The following is a 21,617-nucleotide window of genomic DNA, read 5'->3' as shown; positions in this document are numbered from 1 at the left end:
CTTGCTGTTATCACTGATCAGTGGTAACAATGATCAATGATACTCTAAGGCTCTGTTTCCAACCTCAGAAGGGGAGATGTGATCTTTCCTTTTTATCATTGGGGGGCACTGTCTCAGGAACTATAAAACCCAATTATTTGAGGCACAGTGGCCACAAAGAAGAATTATAAGACCACACTTTTATCATTTTTCAAATGCAACTCTCCATCTTATGTCTTATCTTCTTTGTAATGACGATGAAGATAAGGCTGAAAAATGTGTGTCTGCTGAAATCTCACAAGGAGATGGCTCAAATGATCTCCATTTTTAAGAGTTAGGCTTCTGTGCCCTGTATGCTTCCTGTATCAGTAAACATGAGTAAATGAAGCAAAATTAGAAATATTCATAATTATGCACTGTAGTAATATGTATGCAAATTTCTGCCATTGCATAATTTAAAGCAAGGCACAAGATTCTGTTTTTCTCAGCACAGAAATTGAACTTGTGGAATTCATTCTAGGAAAAGTAAGGGCTCTGATTGTACTGAAGCATGGCAAACACTAAGAATGACACTCATTTCAACCAACTTCCATTCTTATCAGAAAAGATATCACTCCTCTTTATCCTCTTAGTCCTCAGTCTGCAGCACAAGTGATCAACGGCATTTTGCTACCCCAAGACAGAACCAAAATGGTGACACACTCACAGTTATAGCTAACATCTTACAGTTTCTTGAGACATCTTTGTGGACATAATCAAGATGTAGATTCTTGCTTCCAACTATCACTTCCCCATCACACACACAAATTCACACTCTGGAACTATAGCACTATTATTCCACTTTAACTGCAATGATTGCATTCTATGAAATCCTGGGGTTTATAGAGCTCATAGGCAGAGAAACCTAAACATCCCTTCCTCTCTAAATTTGAAATCCCAGTATCCCATTGTATGTTGCCACAGAGGTCAGGTGGACTCATACCATAACAGGTTGCCCTTCCATTTTTGTGGGTTGAACTTGTTCATATTTGATTATCTGGAGATTTGATTAATCTATTCTCTCTAGACATCTCCCCAGTATGACTCTAGTGAGCGTCCAGCTGTTCCATTGAAATTCTAGGGTGAACATCCAGCAGAGGCTGACCATAGAGTCATGTTGTAGGACCTAGACATTCCTAGAAATCTTCTCATAGGTTAAAAAACATATTTTTAAAAAATCAGAGTTTTTCTACTTTTATGAGGGTACTGAACCCCTAAACCCAGTGAATGTGGGGACCCTATTGTATGTATACTAGTGGATGCATAAGACAGGGAGACTAAAAATAATACTGGCCCGAATCCAGCAGGATTTCCTACTGTGAGGATGGCTTCCATCCTTGGAACTAGAAGGGAGGCAATATCCCCTGAACAAAACAGTTCCTCACAGCTGGGTGAACCACCAGGGCTGTTTTTTGAAGAAGTGTGAAAGCAGGCAATGGGAAAGGACAGTTTTTATTATACTTGCAGTCATACACCAGCAAGACTAGATTTTGGCTCAGAAAGATGGCCCTTTAAGTCTTCCCTGCAGGCAGGCCAAGAGACTGCCATGAAATGGGGACTCATGAACATAAGGTTACATATGTATGCTACAAAATGAATAATTGCCCACTACCCAGGCTGTATAAAAGTTTCAGGAAATCAAAGAGAAAGTACAAAAATAACTATACAATTTGGAAAAACGGAGGAAGTATGACAGATTTTTTAAAATTCCTACCCAATTTTGTTTACACTAACTTCATCAGATTTACAAAACAAATAAAAGTCAATGTTATTCCATTTAACATTCCCATGACCTAAACACTCATATTTCTATTTGTGCACAAGTAAATCAAAAACACATTTGTAGCTTGAGTGGAATAGGTGTCTGATCTCTCAGAAGAATTGCTTGCATCCCCACAATAACTTTCTAGGAAAGGCATGGCTTCATTTCAAGAAAATCATATGGTTTAGGAAAACAATTTCTTTAGTTATGTGTAATGTATACATACATTTAAATCTTGATTAAAAGGATGTCTTGTTCTAAGTCAGGTTATTGATCCATATAACTAAGGGGTAGAAAATACCTTGGGACTGCAGGAGCCAATTGGAACTGAATGAAAGGCACCTTACTTCAAATGCCTTCCTTCTGAACAGGTCTGATGTTTGGAGTCCCACCTCTACCATCACTAGTGCCCATTTTGACACCTGGGACTGCAGTTGGAGAGGCTGTTCTTGCTGTTTCGGACACTCATGTGATTCCTACGTCTGCTTTGGATTTAAATTTCTCCCTCTCCACAGGATTCCAAGAGGAACAATTATTTAGTAACCCCTTTTCCCTTCCTAGAGGGAATATGGGGACATGTGATTCCCATGCCTAATTAAGCTAGTTTACAAAATAAAAAAGAGAAACTCCTCTCCAGGTTATCAGAAAGGATTGCCCCAGAAGATGCAAGGCAAAGACTGTTTTTTAATTGAAACCAAGCACTCTACTGTCAGCGATTAAAGGAACAGGAAACAAGGATGGGAGCCGGGAAAGGTTGCATTATGCTACAGCATCAGCAGTCGATAGTTCTTCGTATTTACTGCCAAGCTTAACACCAAGTGTCAAAAATGCTGCACAAATCATGCCTTCCTAGCAATTCTTCAATATATCCTATTAGATGCCAGCTTGACAGAGTTGTATTTATGAGTGCATTGACTTGACAGGCAAACATTTTTATATAACTAACATCCTGATCCTAATGCATACCGCAGTGGGACAAAAAGCCTCAGCAGTCAATGCAGGCATGCTGACAGCCAATTCCCCATATCACAATTCTGGAATTACCCTTCCGTTAATTTTAAACAGCTCACAATGACTGCTATTAAGACAGCTGAGAAGAACAACCATGTTCAAAGGCAACATGGCTAGTTACTACCCTTACTAGTCAGGAGATTAGGAAGCCATTGTTCAAGGAAGGAACTACTAAATACTTTGCTCTAATTGATAGATGTGGGACAGGAGATGCTACAAGCTGCAACAATTTTCCTTCTCTGTGTGCATTTCCAGAGGCATCCAGCTGGCTGATTACTGTCAGAATCTGGATGAACCTTAATCTAATTCAATGAAAATTCTTTGGATTTCATACTGGCACAAAGTACAAGACTACTATCAACAGAAGCCAGGATGGCAATTTTATGTAGCCCCACGTATGGAGATATCCAAGTGAATATAACTACAATGGGGAGATGATGGTGAACTCAGAGACAAAAGGCAAGATTGATTATTTGTATGCCAGTTTTCCATGGTAAAATTATCCTCAAACCAATTTCCTGCAACATGGGGGGCATGCTTTCAGCGAGCCATCTTAGCTCTTCAGTAAAAAGTGAATATCCTGCAATTGTGAGATTAGTAGGTGCAAAGTCACACACACACACACACACACTCCTTACCTCCTGGGACAGGAAGGGAATGACCTGGGCACAGATGGCATTCAGCCTCTTGACAATTTCTGCCTGTAGATGAGAGAAAGGAAAGTTATTGATCAGCATAGCATACTCTCGTGGTCACATGCAAAGAGGAAACACATCAAAAATGGCAGTTTTGGTATATGGGTAGTTTTACTTTTGATCAGCTTCAGATACCAGTGTAGTACTGGCACATATTTCAAATTGCATTACAGCAGATACATTGAAATCAATCCCTGGAAAATAGGAACAGCCATCAAGGGAACCACTGACCGCATAGGGAAGCTGAAACACAACCTACAAACTATCTACAGACCCACTAAGAAAATCCAACAAATCCTACATTCAGCAAAGAACAAGAGGGATTCTCTCACCCTGTAGGAGTCTACGATATACCATGCAGCTGTGGACAAAGTCTACATAGGGACCACCAAACACAGAACCCAAACACAAATCAAGGAACATGAAAGGCACTGCAGACTACTTCAACCAGAGAAGTCAGCCATAGCAGAGCACCTGATGAACCAACCTGGACACATCATATTATTTGAGAACACAGAAATGCTAGACTACTCTAAAAACTACCATGTCAGGCTATACAGAGAAGTCATAGAAATCTACAAGCATGTGGACAATTTCAACAGAAAGGAGGAAACCATGAAAATGAACAAAATGTGACTACCAGTATTAAAAAAAAACCTCTAAAATTATAACAGTAATTATAACAGGGGAACTCCTGACAAGAAACCATCAGGGACAGTTAATCACCTCTCAACAAAGGATTCCCCGGGCACTAACAAGTCACACCTGAAAACTGTCAGGCCATCAAATGCTAATCAAGGTGGCAAAATGAAACATTCACACCTACCTCTAACAGACAATAGTTCTTTCTCCCACCCTGGACATTTCCCAGATATATAAACCCAATTTTCCTAGTTTTCAATAGACCTCACAACCTCTGAGGATGCCTGCTATAGATGCAGGCGAAACGTCAGGAGAGAATGCTTCTAGAACATGGCCATACAGCCTGAAAAACCTATAATAACCCTGCTGTGTGTTCTTTAATTGAATTGAAAATCTGTCCACCCGCAAATTGACTAGTTATTATTTTGAGAAATCAAATCTTCTTTTACACAACTTAAGACTCTGCTTCTGCTTTTTGCACAGGATCATGTCTAAAACATGATTTAATCCCATAGCCCTTCAGGTGTTTGGGACTCTAATTCCCAGAGGTGGTTCAATGGTCAGGAAGTCTGGGAGTCCAAAACAGGACAACAGGTTGTTCCCCATTGATTCTAATTCTTATGCCTCCTCAGTAAAGTTTTCTGCCACCTGCTTTCTAGCCATCATCCTTCCTGTTTCATTTCCCTGAATGTCTCCGTACACCATGGAGCCTGTTTTGTCACATGCTGGAGAGGACGTTTGGGAGCGATCATGTTAATAACCTTGGTTAGACTTTGATTCCACTTATTGACCAGAGATTCAACAGGATCATCAAGGGTTTTTTTTTCTGTGTCAGGAGGAATTTGGGAAACTGCAAGTCATTTCTGGTGTGAGATGATTGGTCATCTGCAAGCACGTTGCCCAGGGGATACCTGGATGTTTTACCATCTTGTGGGAGATGGTAAAACATCTCATGTCCCCACATGAGAAGCCGGAGCTGACAAATGGGAGCTCACCCCGCTCCCCAGATTTGCACCACCAACCTTTCAGTTAGCAGTCCTGCTGGCACTGGAAGATCATCAGCGATGTCAGCCATAGAACCCTCTAAGGCATCCTGGAATCTCAAAGAATCTATTAGCTTTGATGGCGGATCATTTTAGGTCCTCTACCCCTGCAGGGATAGATTGTAACTGTGATCCTAGTCCTGATCAAAAAGTGATCTATCCATGACAACTCTGATGTACGGGTCTGCCCACAGATCCATATGTTCTGAGCTGAAAATCACATCAAGAGTATGACCTGCTGAATGCGTAGCTCCAAAGACCAGGGTGATTTACTAATCAGTCTTTTCCCTCCCAATAAATATTTCTGATGAAATCAAACTTCTGCATCTCAATTGCCAACATTCTTGAGTCAATTGCCACCTTTGCCCCCCCCCCCTCAAAAAAAAGACTCATTCTAAAAAAAGCGAACACATACTTTAGTCAAAGATCCCAGGAGAAATAGATACACATCTTCATGTGCAAGTTTGGAGAACATTATCTCACACACAAGTTGAAAAGTAGACGATCTTTCAATTTCTTGGAACTTACAACTCACCAATTGTATGCATCTGTTCAACAGGAAAAAATATATAAAGAACAACAGTGAGAGACCCAGTCCAGCAATTAGGGAGTGAATAATGGACAACAATAACCACTTGCTGCTCTGAGAGTTCTTTGCAATAGCAAGTACTCAAGCTTCAGTGCAGGACAGAGAATTTAATTTCCATCATTAAATCAGGCTATCTTGAAAAGCTTCAGGAGCCTTTTGTGACACTATAATGAGCCACAGTTGAAAACACACATGCACATACACACACAAATGAGATTGGCAAACATTTTGCCCAGTTTCTGAACAAACTTGAAAAGAAAAAAGACAACTTTATCATTCACCTATATATCAGATGGGATTGTGTATGCTCATATTCTTCTCAATTTAAAAATAATAGGCCATGATCAGTGTACCTCCTTGTAGAAATACAGCTACTGAAATCAACAGGACATACATAAAATGGCTATTAATCTAGTTGGTATTAGAATTGAATTCTGCCCAATAAAATATCAAGAATGCTACGATCACATTAAGGGGGTGTTCTACACTGGTGAGCTTCTTATTTAAAATAACTGTTGGCTGATTAAAAGTTTCTATCTGATTGATCACTTATAAACAAATATAACCTACTCTTTCATAGCCCCATTAAATAATATTACTTCTTCTCTAGAACTACTAAATTCCTGAATTTATTCTGATATACACATGCTCATATACCCTGAGACCACAAGTGATGAACAAACATCAATCATGTGCATGTGATTAAAGTATGAAATACATACAGATCTTAGAAGTATAAATGGAGAGTTATATCCTGAATGACAACAAATCATTTCTCTGTTCTACTCCGCAATATTTAACTGCACAAATAATAAAATGGTAGCAGTAACAACTAGGATCAAAATGAACTAAGAATGGTTTAAAGAAAGTAATGATGGGGTTTTGGACTGTATGAAATATGAAAAATATTCAAGAAAGCCATTTTATTTATTTATTTATTTACAGTTCTTATATTCCGCCCTTCTCACCCCGCAGGTGACTCAGGGCGGATTACAGTCAACACATTTATGGCAAACATTCAATGCCAGTTTGACAGACAACAAATACAGACAAATACACCAAGGCTATTTAACTTTTTTCTGGCCGCCAGGGGAGCTGCTGCTTTTCATCGTCCATCAGCGACACCGATGAAGTTCTTCCGCATTCCACATTCCCCGGAGTCTTCTTTCTTTATGGCCTCATAAATTAGTTAAATTCAGCCTCCCACACTTTAAGGTGGTACCTTATTTTCCTACTTGACAGATGCAACTGTCTTTCGGGTTGCAAAGGTCGACAATGGGCTACACAATGGCTGGACACCCACTCCAGCCCGGGCTGGCCTCGAACTCATGTCCTTTTGGTCAGAGTGATCTTAATACAGCTGACACTCAGCCAGCTGAGCCACAATCCCGGTGCTTGGCCTTGTATACAACAGTCCAACTGTCCAACTGTCCCTGTGAAGCTGAGTATGTCTGACTGTGATCCAAAGCCAGAATCCAATAAAGTCCAGCCCAGTATCCAGGCGGAAATGTTCAAAGACTCCCCTCTCCCAGTGATTAATAACAAATCCTATATTTTTACTATATTTACCAGAAACATGCCATAGAATCACACTGGAGAACCTAGAGAGGTCTATAAACACTTCTGGGTGAAATATTTTTGGAGTATGGATAACTGAAACCTTGGATATTGAATCTGCAGATGAGAAGGTTATACTACATTTCCACTGGACTCCACTGTTCCTGGCAGTATCAACCACCCCATTCTCATTTTGCAGTCAAACCAATGCACCCTTAAAAAACTACTCCAGAGGATGGGAAAAGTCTTGATGCATATGGAAAAGATCATGGCACAACAATTCACATAGACTTATAATATACATCTGACCTCTTATTCTGTAATGTAGCTAATGTGTCTCATATGGATGGAACGTGCAAGACAGGCTATCTCTAAAAAGGGACATTTCAAAATTGCATTCGTTTTGGTCACTTTGCCATTACATCCAATGACAAAATGCTGTTTCATGCCCATTCATTACTTGAATGACAGATACACTCATACTTGTGTAATTTAGACTTCCTTCTTTCATCAGCAATCTTTTTGACCTTTCCGCTATGCAATCTTTTAAAAGGCAAAACCTTCAAACTCTCTTTAACGCATAAAAAGATACTGAACTACCAATAAGAAGCTAACATGTCTGATAAGATCCTCCTTAATGAAACACAGGCACAGATAGATTGCTGAAAGCTGAAAAATGCCGAAGTTGTGTTTGTCATTCAGCTGTAATAGTCCCACTAGTCCCACTATATTCTGTATTGGTCAGGTCTCGTTTGGAGGACTGCATTCAGTTCTGGGTTCATCATTTTTAGAAGGCTGTAAACAAGTTCTAAGGTTCAGAGAAGAGCAATGAGGGTGATAAGACATACAGAGAACAAAACCCGAGAAAAGGTATCCTCTAGACATCTTCAAAAAGTGATCGGATGGATATTCTGGAGATTATTTAAGATGGGGACTTTGCACTGAGAAAGGGATAGAACTAGATGGCTCATGAGACCCTTTCTAACTCTACTTCCTCTATTACTCTTTCACAAGACATTATTTTACACTGCTATATATTGTACAAAACACTCTGGATTTTGTTCAAAATATTTATTTTGCACAAAAATCCACAAGTGCAAAGATTCCTTAAAAATACATACAACTATTTTCCTTATTTTTACAAAAGAGATAAACATTGAGTTTTTCATTATCACTCATGAAATAAGGAAAATTCCTAGCACAAAGTTACATGTAGAAGCATTTTTACTTTAGGACCATGTGCTACTCCTAAACTGTCAAATAGTGCTAGAATACTATTTTACATGCACTGGCCTTGAAAAGCTCATGTGACTGTATTAATATATAAGGAGAGCATTAGCTGAAAAACATAAATGCCAAGTAGAGAAATTGCTTTTATATTTCAGATTCACCTAACTATGCGAGTTCAGATCCTCCTTCTAAGCTGAATCTAGACAGATGAACATGGTTAGAACAGGGTACCTTGTTTGTAGTTACATGGCTTCAAGAAAAGACCAATGGCAAACTTGTCTCGGGGGGGGGGGGGGTTATTGCCAAGTATTATTCAGAGGGTTGTCACTGTCTCTAAATGTTCAAACAATGTGTCCTTGCATGGGTTATCCAGTAGGTTTCCAAGGCAGAGCACGGATAATCACTATGCCACGATGGCTCTCAGTCAAATCAAGATCCTTTCAGATTAGGACTTGGTAATTTTTTTGGCCTATTTTTCCTGATTCTGTCCCACCTATTCATACTAGCAGGTGATGTTCCTTAGACAGGCCCTATATTTAATTTGAGCTCTGTTCCCCAGTCAGTTTAGAGCAATAAAAGAAGGGGGGGAAAGATGCATTGTAATTCAGTTGCAAATAAGCTTACTGTACTTCACAGCACTTCTTTCATCTCTTGTTCATGTTTTGTTCTGACCAAGATTTGCATCTTGGCATTTGCAGCTACTTTTATGTCTCTAAGCTGTGTGCTCTGTGTCCTCTGACTCACCTTAACAGACTGGGTAGAGGGTTTTTTTTCATCTTCCCATTGCTTCCTCTCGCTTATAAGTCTTTTCAAAACTGTGTTTTTCTCTTTTTTAAAAGCATATTAACCACCATTTTAACCCCAAAATTGTCTCTTGAGTTGCAACCTCTCTGCTCCCTTTGCTCTCTGATGTGACACTGAACCGTCAACTTTCCTTCCTCTCTTGACTCTTCTTCTGAACAATCATAACCACATTTCTCAATCTATTAATCTGGAGCAATAATATTTCCTTGCAGTACTGTTCCATTATTCAGCTGGAGGCCACCAACCAGGGGGCACTAGAGAGAGGATAGTCCATTTTTCAGGGGTGGGGGTTGAAGGAGAGTAACTATTTCCTCCATTTTTGTTGGTTATTCCCCATCCTCCTTCCCATATCATAAAGGAGGGTTGTTTCCACGATGAGGAAATGGGGGGGGGGGAATAGGGGGAAATGGTTTTCTTCCTTCAACCCACCCTCCACCCACATAAAATGGAGAATCCTTGCTTCTCTAGGACTCCCTGCTGGCCTCCGCCCAGATAATGGAATAGTACCTTTCTTGCTACTCATTATGTTGTATACTGCCTTTTCTAGCTCTGCTGTAGAGGCACTTCTAGGTCATAATTTGGAACTGGTAGACTTTTTCTTGTTTGTTCCTCATCTGTCTAGTTGCCCTGCTTCATTGTTTAATAACTGCCTGCCTTCTTTCACATTTCTCTTGGGCTATTCTTCACTTGACCTTCTCATTCAATGCATTCTTTGCAGCACTCAATTCCTTTGGACTCTCTGGACTGCCTTTCTTCCCTGGCCAAAAGGGGCGGGAAGCAAACAGATTCATCTGGAAACCTAAAAATATTGCAATTCATGTTTAAAATTGGTCATAACTCCCACCCACAGATCATTTTACCTCAAAAGTACTCATTGTTCAAAATCAAAAGTGAACTTCTAATCACTTCAATTTGTCTTCTTTTTAAAGAAAATTGTGGTTGATTTGTATGACAGCCAGAGAATCCCTATGTGACAAACTGCTCCCATCCCAACCTGACATCTTGCAGTTTCTTACCCCTACTCTACTTAAATCCACACTCTTGGTCTCCCCTGACTTTCATTTTGGTTATTTTCATTTCCCATTTGTTTTGTACCTTTTCCAAGTAATACTCCTTTCTTTCTACTGCAGTAAATTCCAATTACTTTATCTCATTCATCTGCACTGTTTTTGTTCATTTGATGCAGACTTATTAATTATTTTATGAAGGTGGAGATTCAGGTGGTTCTTAGATTGCAGCTCCTAACATTCCTAATCATTGACCATGAAAGTTGCAGCTCAAGAACATCTGAGGAGCGGTGTGATTTCCCCACCTTTGTTGTGTTAGCTATGTTTATCTGATCCTCTAAGTGTTAACAGTACAAGCCCTGAGTAAACTCCTGGAGTATCATTAATGTTTGCTTACTTTTCTTCCATTCTTTTCCTATACCACAGTATTGTTTAAAATTGATTTCTTCAGAGTATTTCATCTCTCCATCATCTCACTTGGGTTTTTTGCTCCTTCCTTCCTACTCCTATGGGCAATTGTAACTTCAGTCTTCTGCTCTTTCCCCTCACAATGAATCTATTGTACTTTATTTTCTACTTCTTTTACTCAAGGTAAATTTGCTTTCTTTACTCCTTCTTTACATATCTCTACTATCTTTCTCTTCTCTCTTACCTGTGTTGAGCATCTCCAAAAAAAAGCATTCCTAATCTACCTTAGCTACACTAAAATACAACCTTCACTCTTCTCTATTTTCTTTTAATTTTAATCCCCCCATTGGCTTTGCTACTTTCTTCAAACTTTAAATCTACTTTTATTCTGCAATGTGTTCTTTAAACTACTATTGATTCATTCCTGCTGGCTAACTATAGCTCACTTATTCTTCCTTTGTTTCTAAATTGCTTGAACATGTTTCCTCTCAATATTTAGATTTTATGTACACATATAACTCCTTTCTCTTTACCAAACTGGTTTCATGACTTATTCAATAGACATGCTTTCCCTAACCAATTGTTTTAAATCTGTTCTCTCTGTTCATCTGGTCCCTACCTTTCTTCATGACATTTATTTGGTAGGCTTTTAAAATCTCTTTCTTTTCAACTCATATAACTACCCAAAGTTGTGATTTTTAGTTGTCAGATATACCTAAAAAGCATTTTTATTATTTGATTTACATCCACTTTTCTCCCATTCTTCTGGTCATACTTTGTTCATACACTTATATTGTCCAACCTTGACCACTGTTTTGTCTTTTTACTAGTGAGAATATTTAGCAGAGAAGAATCCACAGCAGAAGAAATAATAAGTCCAAAACCTAACTGGGTTATATGGTAATTTTGAGCACAAACTTTGGCAAGAGTAGATGGCTAAAGAAAAGTTAAGCATGTTGTCTTCAGGGTGGGTGACCTTTGTTTCAATGGGGTGTTAAGGATTTAGTAGGGCTCCCTTCATCTGCCCCAGCATTCTCATCTTTTTTCTTGTACTGCCCAAGACAACAGTCAAAGAGTTTCTGTACTCATTCAGAAAGGGCTACTAAGATGAGCCACTTCTTGAGTGGAAAGAGAACTCATTAAAACCTATGGTTTCCAGGGATTATAGAATCCTGGCCTTAGTCATTGCTGTTCCTACCATATGCCTTTAATCTGTTTCACATTATGCTATCTGCTTCATTTTTCATTTGTTTATGTTTCTCCATAGGACAGCTGCTTTAGGTATTTCATTTAATGTAAAAATAAATATAAAGTTTAATGTAAAATTCAATAAATCACACTAAGACTGTTTAATAAACAGGAGCAATATTAAAGCAAATCTGAAGTATGACTTGGTATTTATTTGCTTGCCACACTTGTAAAGAGGTTCAGAATTTTCCCAAATTCAGGACATCATGTATATATATTCATGTATAGAAATACAAATTCTAGTAAAAAAAATCCAATAAAACTGGGTTGACTTATCAAGTAGGCTTGTGCATTTCGGGTGAATCACTATCCGTTTCTGCTTGCCGGATATCAGAAGTCCCCCATAGTCATTTTCACATGCCACCCAAAAATGGATGCACTGCCAAACAGGAGTTTTTGTTCTGCATACAAAAAAGTGGCTTCTTTTCGGACCATTGGTGGCAATGGGGAACTGAGGAGGCTCCCCTTTTCCCTGGGAGCCTTTCCTTTCTTCCTTTCAAGGGAGCCTGGGTGTCAGCCATGGGGTTAATAAAGCACCCTATCCAGCCCATTATTGGGGGGGAGGGGTGTTCCTACAGGCTCCTCTTCCATATCCTTCATTATGCCCTGGATTTAAAAAGCATCAGAGTTAAAATATCACTCTTTCTGGACCCTTTCTCTACTGGTTGTAGAGGAAACCAGGTTAAATACTTCTTAAAGCTGTTTCTGTTGTAGAGGAGAGGCAGGTGCACTCACTTTTTCTCCCCAGCAGCATGCCACACAGTTTTAGGTGTTTTAAGGCGTCCCAGGGGATTAAGAGCGATGACCTGGAGCTTAATAGAGCTATCTTCCCTGGATTGCCTTTAAAACCTCCTCTGTTTTCTCTACTGCCTGCAATCTCCTTCTGCTTGGAATTTTGCTTTCTTACAGTTGTTTCTACTTTGTACTCTAGAGGAGAGATTGGCTTCTATTTTTATTTGCTGGGATTACTATGATTAAGAATGATCATTATCTTTTAGAAGTATTTTCTGAAGGAGAGGAGGGAAAGGAGAAAAAGAAGGGAAAGGAGACTCTCCAAGCCCCCAAACACATGCATGCACACCCCACCCACTGTCCCTCAGGTCCCCAACTCCCAGTCAGTCCCACTAAATAAAAAGAATCAGGAAAATAAAGGAAAATCAAAACGATTCAACTGTGATGCTGAATACGGGAGAAAGAGCCGTAATTGGCTGCCACATGGTCCTTTTTCAGATAGGAATCCATGAGGGCTGGGCCCTTGCCATTTCAAGCACCTGAACAAAATGGAGAAGCCGGATTGGCAGAAGCAACAGCTAAAAATGGATTCATGCACAAGCCTATTATCCAAGTGAGTTCAAGTACTATAAATTAACTCTAATCAAACAAGGGTCAACTTCCTTCTTTGAGGGGAGTGGTTAAAGGAGAGATCTTAGTTATTCCAGGAGAAATCAAAACAAATACTGACCCCTTCTACTATCTCCATCATGGCACTGCATCTGGCATTGTTTAATGGCAGCTGTATATGGGTGATATTAAAACCTATACTCTCTCCCCCCCCCACACACACACACACATACACACCCCAAACTGTCCTTAACTTAAAATTTGCCTTGTTTAGCAATCAAGATACTTTAGTTAGATTGTAAAACCTTTCTGTCCAGAGGAAAAATGGAAAGTTCCATAAGGAGAACAAAACAAAGCAGGGAAAGCTCTCTAGCTAGATTGCCTTCAATCTTCATAGGGACATCTACCAGCAGCTGCCCTGGGTAAAGGTTCCCCATGACTTGTTACACTGGTGACTTATTGTCTTCTCTTTTCAAGGCTGTATTTTGATGATACTCCAACTGTCTTGGAAAGATTTGTGTACTGAAAGGGAGGATGTAAATAATGGTAACAAACAGAATACTGCTTGATGACAAGCAGAGCAATGAAAATATTGACACAGTTTTAATTACAGCAATCAGTGCCACTCCCAAAATATCATGATTCCAGGCTAGAAAATCAGGTTTTTGCACTTGTTAGAAGAGTGCATTCCACAAAGATAAAAGACCTGATGGAAATGTACCAAAGCAAAAAAAATAAAAAAAGAAGTTACAGTCATCTTCCTGGAAAGCACGAAGATACAGTTTTCTTTGAGCTACAAGGAAGTTACACTAAAAGAATGGAAGTTGGCTGACGTCAAGAAGAAAATATTTCCAAAAACAAGCAAACCATGGTGATATATTTATCACTATTAATCTCAACATTTTCTCCTTGTTTCCCTTTTCTCTTTAACCAAATAGAAGTTCTTAATTTTCTCAACTCAGAGAGATCTTTTAAAAAATACAGATTGCAGCACAACTTTATGTCTCATGATGGAAAACAATATCTTTAAGGTTTTGTATCTTTGGGGAAAGATGACTACAATATTAAAATGTTGTTAAGAGTTCTGTGATGCCCACATTGCTATATGGACCTTTCAAAAGAAGTTTTAATGAGTGTTTCAAAAGGCCAAGCAAGTACTCTAGTGTTGACTATAAACCATAATTAGTTGTACCAACTAGGGAAAGGTATAGTTTCTCAGTAGATGTGCCACTAAAATCTTATCTGTACTAAAATACATAACTGAATTAAGCCTAACTCTACAGCAATGGTTCTCAACCTGTGGGTCCCCAGGTGTTTTGGCATACAACTCCCAGAAATCCCAGCCAGTTGAGAAGCACTGCTCCACAGACTAGACTACTGTTTTCTTCTGAGGTTTCTAATATAAAATTTTACTAAGAGGCCAAAGAATGAAAATTGAGATAGATAAACTTGTCAGAGCCTGGCCAGAACTAGTGTGATACACTACAAGAAAATACAACATGTACCTCATTTGGTGCGCTTTGCAGGTTTAGACATTAACAAATAAAAAGGAATGCAAAGATGTGGCAACAAGGCAGGTTAGAGCTAGCATGAACCACATTCTTCACAATGCTGACCACAACAACTAGAAATGCATATCCATACGAAACTCTACTTAAATATCTACCACCAGTTTATCTTGAAATATTTTATTATGCCTTGGGCCAATTGAAAGCAGAAAATGTGTACTGCACACTTGAGATATCCTCCTTAGTAACAAAGCTTTAAAATGTTTATAATCTATTGGTTTTCCCCATAAACTCATTCTGATCACAAAAAGATGGTTTTGGAAGAAGATACATTCACTAATGATAGCTGAACAAACAAAAATGACATGTATTTTCCAGAGTAAAAATCAAGACTGCTCCTCATATAGGAAATCCTATGGCATGTAATTTCCATGTATTAGTGATGGGAGCAGTTCTACAAGGACAAGAAGGGGGTGCAGAGGTAGTAGAGACAAGGCAATGAGATGCCATCTTCTAAACCAACTATTTTTGGCATAGGACCGGAAAGTCACAGAAGAGATTTGGGTGGGGTGGCTTGCCACAGAACAAGTGAATATCCAAGACAGTCCTTCAAATGTATTGTGGCTCTGTGACCACCACCATCTCTCCCCACAGGTCCATAGCTAGTTGTTCAGGGAATTGGCATTTAGAATCAACAGACTCCTCCTAACATTGGTATTACCACGAACACTTTACTTTCCCCTTTTCTTTGGAAGCAGCATTTTTCTTCTTCTCATTGTAGCCTTCCTCTAAACCACAGTTGTAACTATGACACAGAACCAATAGTATCTGGTCAAAGTCTAATTTGTGACACTATAAACTTAGCTGCTCCTCGCTAGTAAAGCAGTACACTATCATAAAAGTTTAGGTTGCAAACACTGGAAGATTACATATAAACATGAAATTGTATGTGTTCAAAATAAACAATAATGCAAATACTTATGGGGTGGGGACAGTTTTTATACCTCTCCATAATGAGGAAAAAAAACGTAGACTGAAGTCCGGCAGACTGCTGAATGTTAGAAAATGAAACAGCAGCCAAGGTTTATTTTATTTTGACATTCTTCTGATTATACAGGGTGGCTGACTCATTGTTTTTACAATACTTGAGGCTGGCCACCCAGAAGCCTGTTTAAATCCTTCCCTCAAAGCCAAAGATTTATCTTAACCATCAAATAAAAGTTTATTGCAAATAAGAGGGTTGTTCTATGCACTCACCCAAAGCTTGCTGTAACCTGCCACCTGCTAAACCAGATAATTATAAGAGGAGAAGACCTCTACAAAAGGAAAATTCTCCCCTACCTTTTAAAAAAATAATAAAATTAAAAGGAGCCTCACCCCAAGGGAAAAGAAAAGCACAACCCTGAAAGTGAAATGCTGAGATGCTCTGGTAAATCCAATTTAAAAAATACCAAAAAGAATTGTTTCTCTGGGCAGAGGAGAAACTGCCATTGTGCTCTGCGTGCACAATCTTCACAAAGGTATTATTAGCGGTATACAAATTATTCCTGGTTACAGGCTTGTTGAAACAATTCTTCAGTCATTTCCCCCCACAAATCCCATTAAAGAAGATGAAAATATCGCAACACATCCACAGTTGGGCAGTGGGAATGTTTGGCTGTATAGTAATTACATGTAAGGGTAATTTGAGTTGCAACACGCCTTGAACTCTGAGGCTACAATCACAAAGAAGTCTCTCCTTTTTAATGGTTACCCTTTGCAGTCAGTGGCAAAAGTCCAACAGCTTTTACTGTCGTAGGACAAAGGTCATGCATCTAGTTGTATGTCAAGACAAGAAAGACAAGCCTATCTAGATTAAAAAAGAGAAGGGGGAAGGCGATGCATAGGGATGAGGCCAACTCTCAAAATGCTATGGTATTTTTATTAAGAAAATTTATTGAAATGCTGATACATATGAACTGAATCATTTGGGACAGGTGGCAAGCCCAGTGATATAACAAAAGAGCACAAAGTGGGTTTAAGATAGGCAATCAGTAGTGGTTGACACCCAAGCCATTTATCCATTGATGGTGCACTGAGATGAAAGTGGCCACTTTGTCCCTTGATTTTCTGGAAGCTGCTTGGGGAGGGGGGGGGGGTTCACTGTTGTTGGTTTTTCTGTTTGAGTTGGCTGGCAGCCTCTACCAGGCAGTGGGAACTGTTGGCTTTTATTCATAAGGACTCAATTAATTTTTTGAAACCACACCCACCTTTAGAAGCAAACCCCCCTCCCCACAAAACCACAAAGTGGTTCACAAATAAGACACCAGTAAATTGAATGTATTTAAGAAAATTGAATGTATTCCTGCCTATGCTAATGTGTGGCTTACCTCCCTAACTAGGGGGACTTGTCAAATCTTCTTCTATATACATCTTTTTGTTTAAAAAAATCTATCTGCTTCAACTCCTTTGGGATGGAAATTGAAACTCTATTAGAGCCTGCCAACTAATGTTTAAACGTAATTACTTTCAGTTCCAGAGACAGAAGATAGAGAAGGCATTCTCTCCCTTTGTATCTCTATATCTGCTATGGAGGTTTAGAAGATGTCAGGAGTAAAGTTGTGGGTAGGAGCAGAAGGTTGGGGAAAAACATCCGTACCACAAAATGATGCAAAATCATATTAAAACACAAGTGTAACAATAAAAGTGAAGAACCCACACTCCTTTCAGTATTGCCAGTCAGTTACCAAAAGTCTATTGGAAGAAAAGAAGTGTTTGAGCTGGACAGCATAGTTTCTCATGGGAAAAGAACTGCATAGTTTCTCATGAGAAACCACAGTGGGCTCTTAGTATCCCCTGGGATCTGGTTCTGGGACCAAAATCCATTGATGCTCAAGTCTCATTCATTGTATACAATGGTATAGTAAAATGACATTCCTTATATGAAATGACAAACAACTGAAGTGAGTCCCAGAAAGAATATTTTCGAACCATGGTTGGGTTCAGAACCTGTGGATACAAATCTAAAACAGCCACTAAGAAGGCTCTCTTAAAGCTTCCTCATAAAGCATACCTATGAGGAAGAGGAAACACAGAGAAAGCTGTTTTCTAAGCATATTAAAACTATAGTAAGCTCATATTTTTTAAGATATGCTTTTCAAATAGTCTGGATCTAGGACTTGTAAGTCCTTATAAGCTTTACAAGCCTTTTGTTTTCTGCCTCGACAAAAGAAGTAAAGTCGTTACCTTAAAATTTACGCAGATACTGTAGTAGTTATCTTGTGGTACAAAGGACGATCTCTTCCCATTTATAATGTCATTACCTCAATATTCATAACAAAACACAAAATTGCAGGCACAAGTACAACACAAGCCATAACTTGAACCAAGCACTATTTCTCATCTACCATTTAATAAAGTAACCCCCCCCCCCCATGTAACCATAAATGCAACTTTATTACTGCTATATCACAAAAGGAATGGTACTGCGTTTCTTCTATTCTAAGTCCCCCCCTAGGGGTGAGAAAAGCGGTATATAAATACTGTAAATAAATAAATAAATAAATTCTAAGGCACACTTTGTCCCATATAAACATTTCTAAAGATGGGGTGTGTCTTAGAATCACAGAACCTTTTTTTAAATAATGTGGTTTTTTTCTCTTGGTACTGAACTTAATGTGCACCTTGATTGTGTATTAGAAGTCAACAAATGAGGTATGATTTATTATGAAATTATGACTTTGTTAAGCCACAGTTGTAAAGACGTATTCACCAGTAACTAATTGTACCTAGATGTTTGCAAGCTTTATCATCCCTGTTCACTAACAGTTACAAGTTTACCATATCAACTGATTGATTCCCCAACCTGCCAGCAAACAACTGCAAATTCCACCATGTAGAAGAGGGGTGGAGAATCCCTTTCATCCTGAAGGCCAGATTTAATTTCAGAGCTGTTCTTGCAAGCTGCATGCCTTGCTTTTGGCAGGGCCAAAGGCAAAACAGTCATATAAAAATACCAGCATATTTTACCTTTAAGCATTTACAGTCTAGAACTATGCCTCAGGAGAGGTGTTTCAGTTTTTTTAGAACAGGCAAAAATATAAGTTGGGGAAACCTCCAAAAGCCACTTTGAATACCCTTTGTAGAGAGAAAACGTGGGGTATAATAATGATTATGACAACAACAACAACAACAACAACAGCAACAGATGGCATCTAGACCAAAGGGCTTGATACTCTCTGGAGGCAGGACTGCCCCCTTGGGAAACATAGATTTGGCCCAAAGGCCTGATGTTTACCGCAACCGATGCTAAGCTTTAAGACATGGAAAAAGGCAGTGTGCATTCCTTTCTATCTTATTCCTCAGATAATATGAAAAAATATCCACTAAATAAAAAGATCACCTATTTTTGATGTCAGGAGCAACTTAAGAAACTACAAGCCACTTTTGGTGTGAGAGAATTGGCCATCTGCAAGGACATTGCCCAAGGGACGTCCTGATGTTTTATCATCTTTTGGGAGGCTACTCTCATGTCCCTGCATGAGAAGCTGGAGCTGACAGACAGGAGCTCACCCCATTCCCTGGATTTGAACCGCCATGGGGTGAACTGCCAACCTTTCAGTCAGCAGTCCTGCCGGCACAAGGGTTTAGCCCATTGTGCCACTGGGGGCTCCTATTGTGTGCATGGATAAGCTGTGATCTTTCACAGAATAAGCATCAAACTCTACCTTCCATGGAATTCTTTCAAAGTGATGGTTCTTCTAAAGGGAATGCTCACATTTTTAATACACATTCAATGTTATTTTTCCTAAATGAGTCTGAGGAATGAATTAGAGAGCATTAGTTTCATCCTCATGAGATTAATGTGCGTCAGAAGATTTGTTTAAAAAACAGCAGGAGAGAGAGCCACAACCATAAGCAAACTAACTTGCAGACTTGTGCTTTTCATATTGCCAAATGTTTAACGGGGATATGTTTTGCAAAAGATGCTCTTTTTCTTCATTCGGCTGTTTTGCCCATCGAGTTTTTATGATCCTCCTAATTGGCAGCAGGAAGCAGAGAAAGAGGCAGAAGGAAGGGAGGGGGGAGGCGAGGCAGGATTTCACAAAATTAAGTAGCCAATTCTTCACTTTGAAAGCTAAAGTTGCCTCGGAAACACGGCGGCTTCCACGGTCATCTAATTTTGCTTCTTTTGTCCCATGGGGCCATGCTTTAGAGAGGCATTTATTTACAGGGCTTTCCAGTGGGCTTCAGTTATCGGCCAATAATACTGTGGACACACACTTCTAATGGCCTCTGTTTTTGAAACCGAGTCTAATCTAATGGCACAGAGCCCAAACTCCTTTTTTCCAGCATCGCCATTAAAGGATGTAGGTTATTGCTGTTGTCACCATTGATATTTGTCATTGTAATGTAATTAGGGCCCTAAAATGATGCATTACAGCCCTTGGCACAGCTTCTATTAAAATCTTTTCTTCTGCTCACTGAACTGCGACCTGCTTTCTGATGAACAACAGACAGACAGCTTTAGGGTGAGGAGCAGATTCATCAAAGAAGTATTTTCAGCGCTGGAAAAAAGGAGGGGGGGGGGGCGGGAAGAGAAGGCAACCTATGAAGAAAAGCACATGGGGTGATGGAGGGGGGAGAGCAACACAGCACATTTGAATTTCATCTGACCACTTGAAATTCTGATTGCCTCTGATGAATCTTGCTTAGACAATATATTCCCAGACTGCGAATCACATGGTTAATCAGGGTTCTAATCTGCTATCCATCAGCCTATGCCAGCAATGTAACTTCCAATCAAATTTATAGGTTATGTGGGTCATGCATCCCTGAGCAACTACATTCACAGATCTCTCCCATTAAAAAAAAAAAAAGAAGCAGGCATGGCTTCTGAAATGCTGATGTTAGGGTGACTGGATGTTAGAAGACTATTCAGTGCTTTATGAAAGCTTCTGATAAACAGCTGCTAAATTATTGCCTGTGGATGGGGCACAACGTTTCGAAAGAGTATTAACGGCCCAATAAAAGACCGATTGTTCGTGCCAAACCCTTAAAAAGAACCTTCTGTTCTGCCATACTTTGTCAAAAACATTAACAAACACTGACATGCCTCTTGCTTCTTCCTTTAACTCTTCAAAGTCATTCCCCCTTGCATTTAAAACAAAGCAAAAACAAAACAAGGCAACCCCAAGAAGACCGGCTGTTTTAGATTCCTAAAATGGTATTTCATTAGCAGTTTAAATGAAGTTACATTGTTAAAAGCATTTTTTAAATAGTTTTTATATAGTACACTTTTTAAAGGCACATAAAATATGAATACACCAAGTACACAACACTGTTCTCTAAATGTGTAGTAAGTTACAAATGTATACAAATATCTAACTATTTACATTTACTATTTCTGTACTTCCTTTCCCCATCCCAGATGGCTAAAAACCTCATCAAGCTGTCATCCGAAGATTTCATCTACAAATTTTAAAGCACTGTTGAATTTGAACATAACAGCTCCAACCACATGCTATTTTAGCACAATAATTTGGGGCTACTTTCTATCTGTTAGGTGGATTTGTAATTGGTTAAGTGACCAAACTCAAAGGATGCTCATTAATAATTCCACTTCATCATGGAAATAAGTGACTAGTGGAGTGCTGCAGGAGTACATCCTGGGTCCAGTGCTGTTCAACATCTTTATTAATGACTTAGATGAAGGTTTAGAGCAGGTATGGGTAAACCCAGGCCCGGAGGCCAGATGTGATCCCTTGGGCTCTTT

At 39.2% G+C, this 21,617-nt stretch overlaps 1 protein-coding gene across 5 annotated transcripts in view; it reads right to left on the bottom strand.

Moving 5' to 3' along the window:
- The window catches only part of LOC132767331 (transducin-like enhancer protein 4), a 160,144-nt gene that overhangs the window by 105,959 nt on the left and 32,568 nt on the right, over positions 1-21,617 (bottom strand). For all 5 annotated transcript variants that reach the window (XM_060762162.2, XM_060762159.2, XM_060762161.2 and 2 more), the window contains exon 5: positions 3,430-3,492. In XM_060762162.2, coding sequence (XP_060618145.1) covers positions 3,430-3,492 — 63 coding nt within the window. The remainder of the gene's footprint in view (positions 1-3,429; positions 3,493-21,617) is intronic.

This window comes from Anolis sagrei, chromosome 2 (assembly GCF_037176765.1).
Source record: "Anolis sagrei isolate rAnoSag1 chromosome 2, rAnoSag1.mat, whole genome shotgun sequence".
NCBI lineage: Eukaryota > Metazoa > Chordata > Lepidosauria > Squamata > Dactyloidae > Anolis > Anolis sagrei.
Note: the sequence above shows the minus strand (reverse complement) of the source record. Positions and strands in the feature narration are given on the sequence as shown.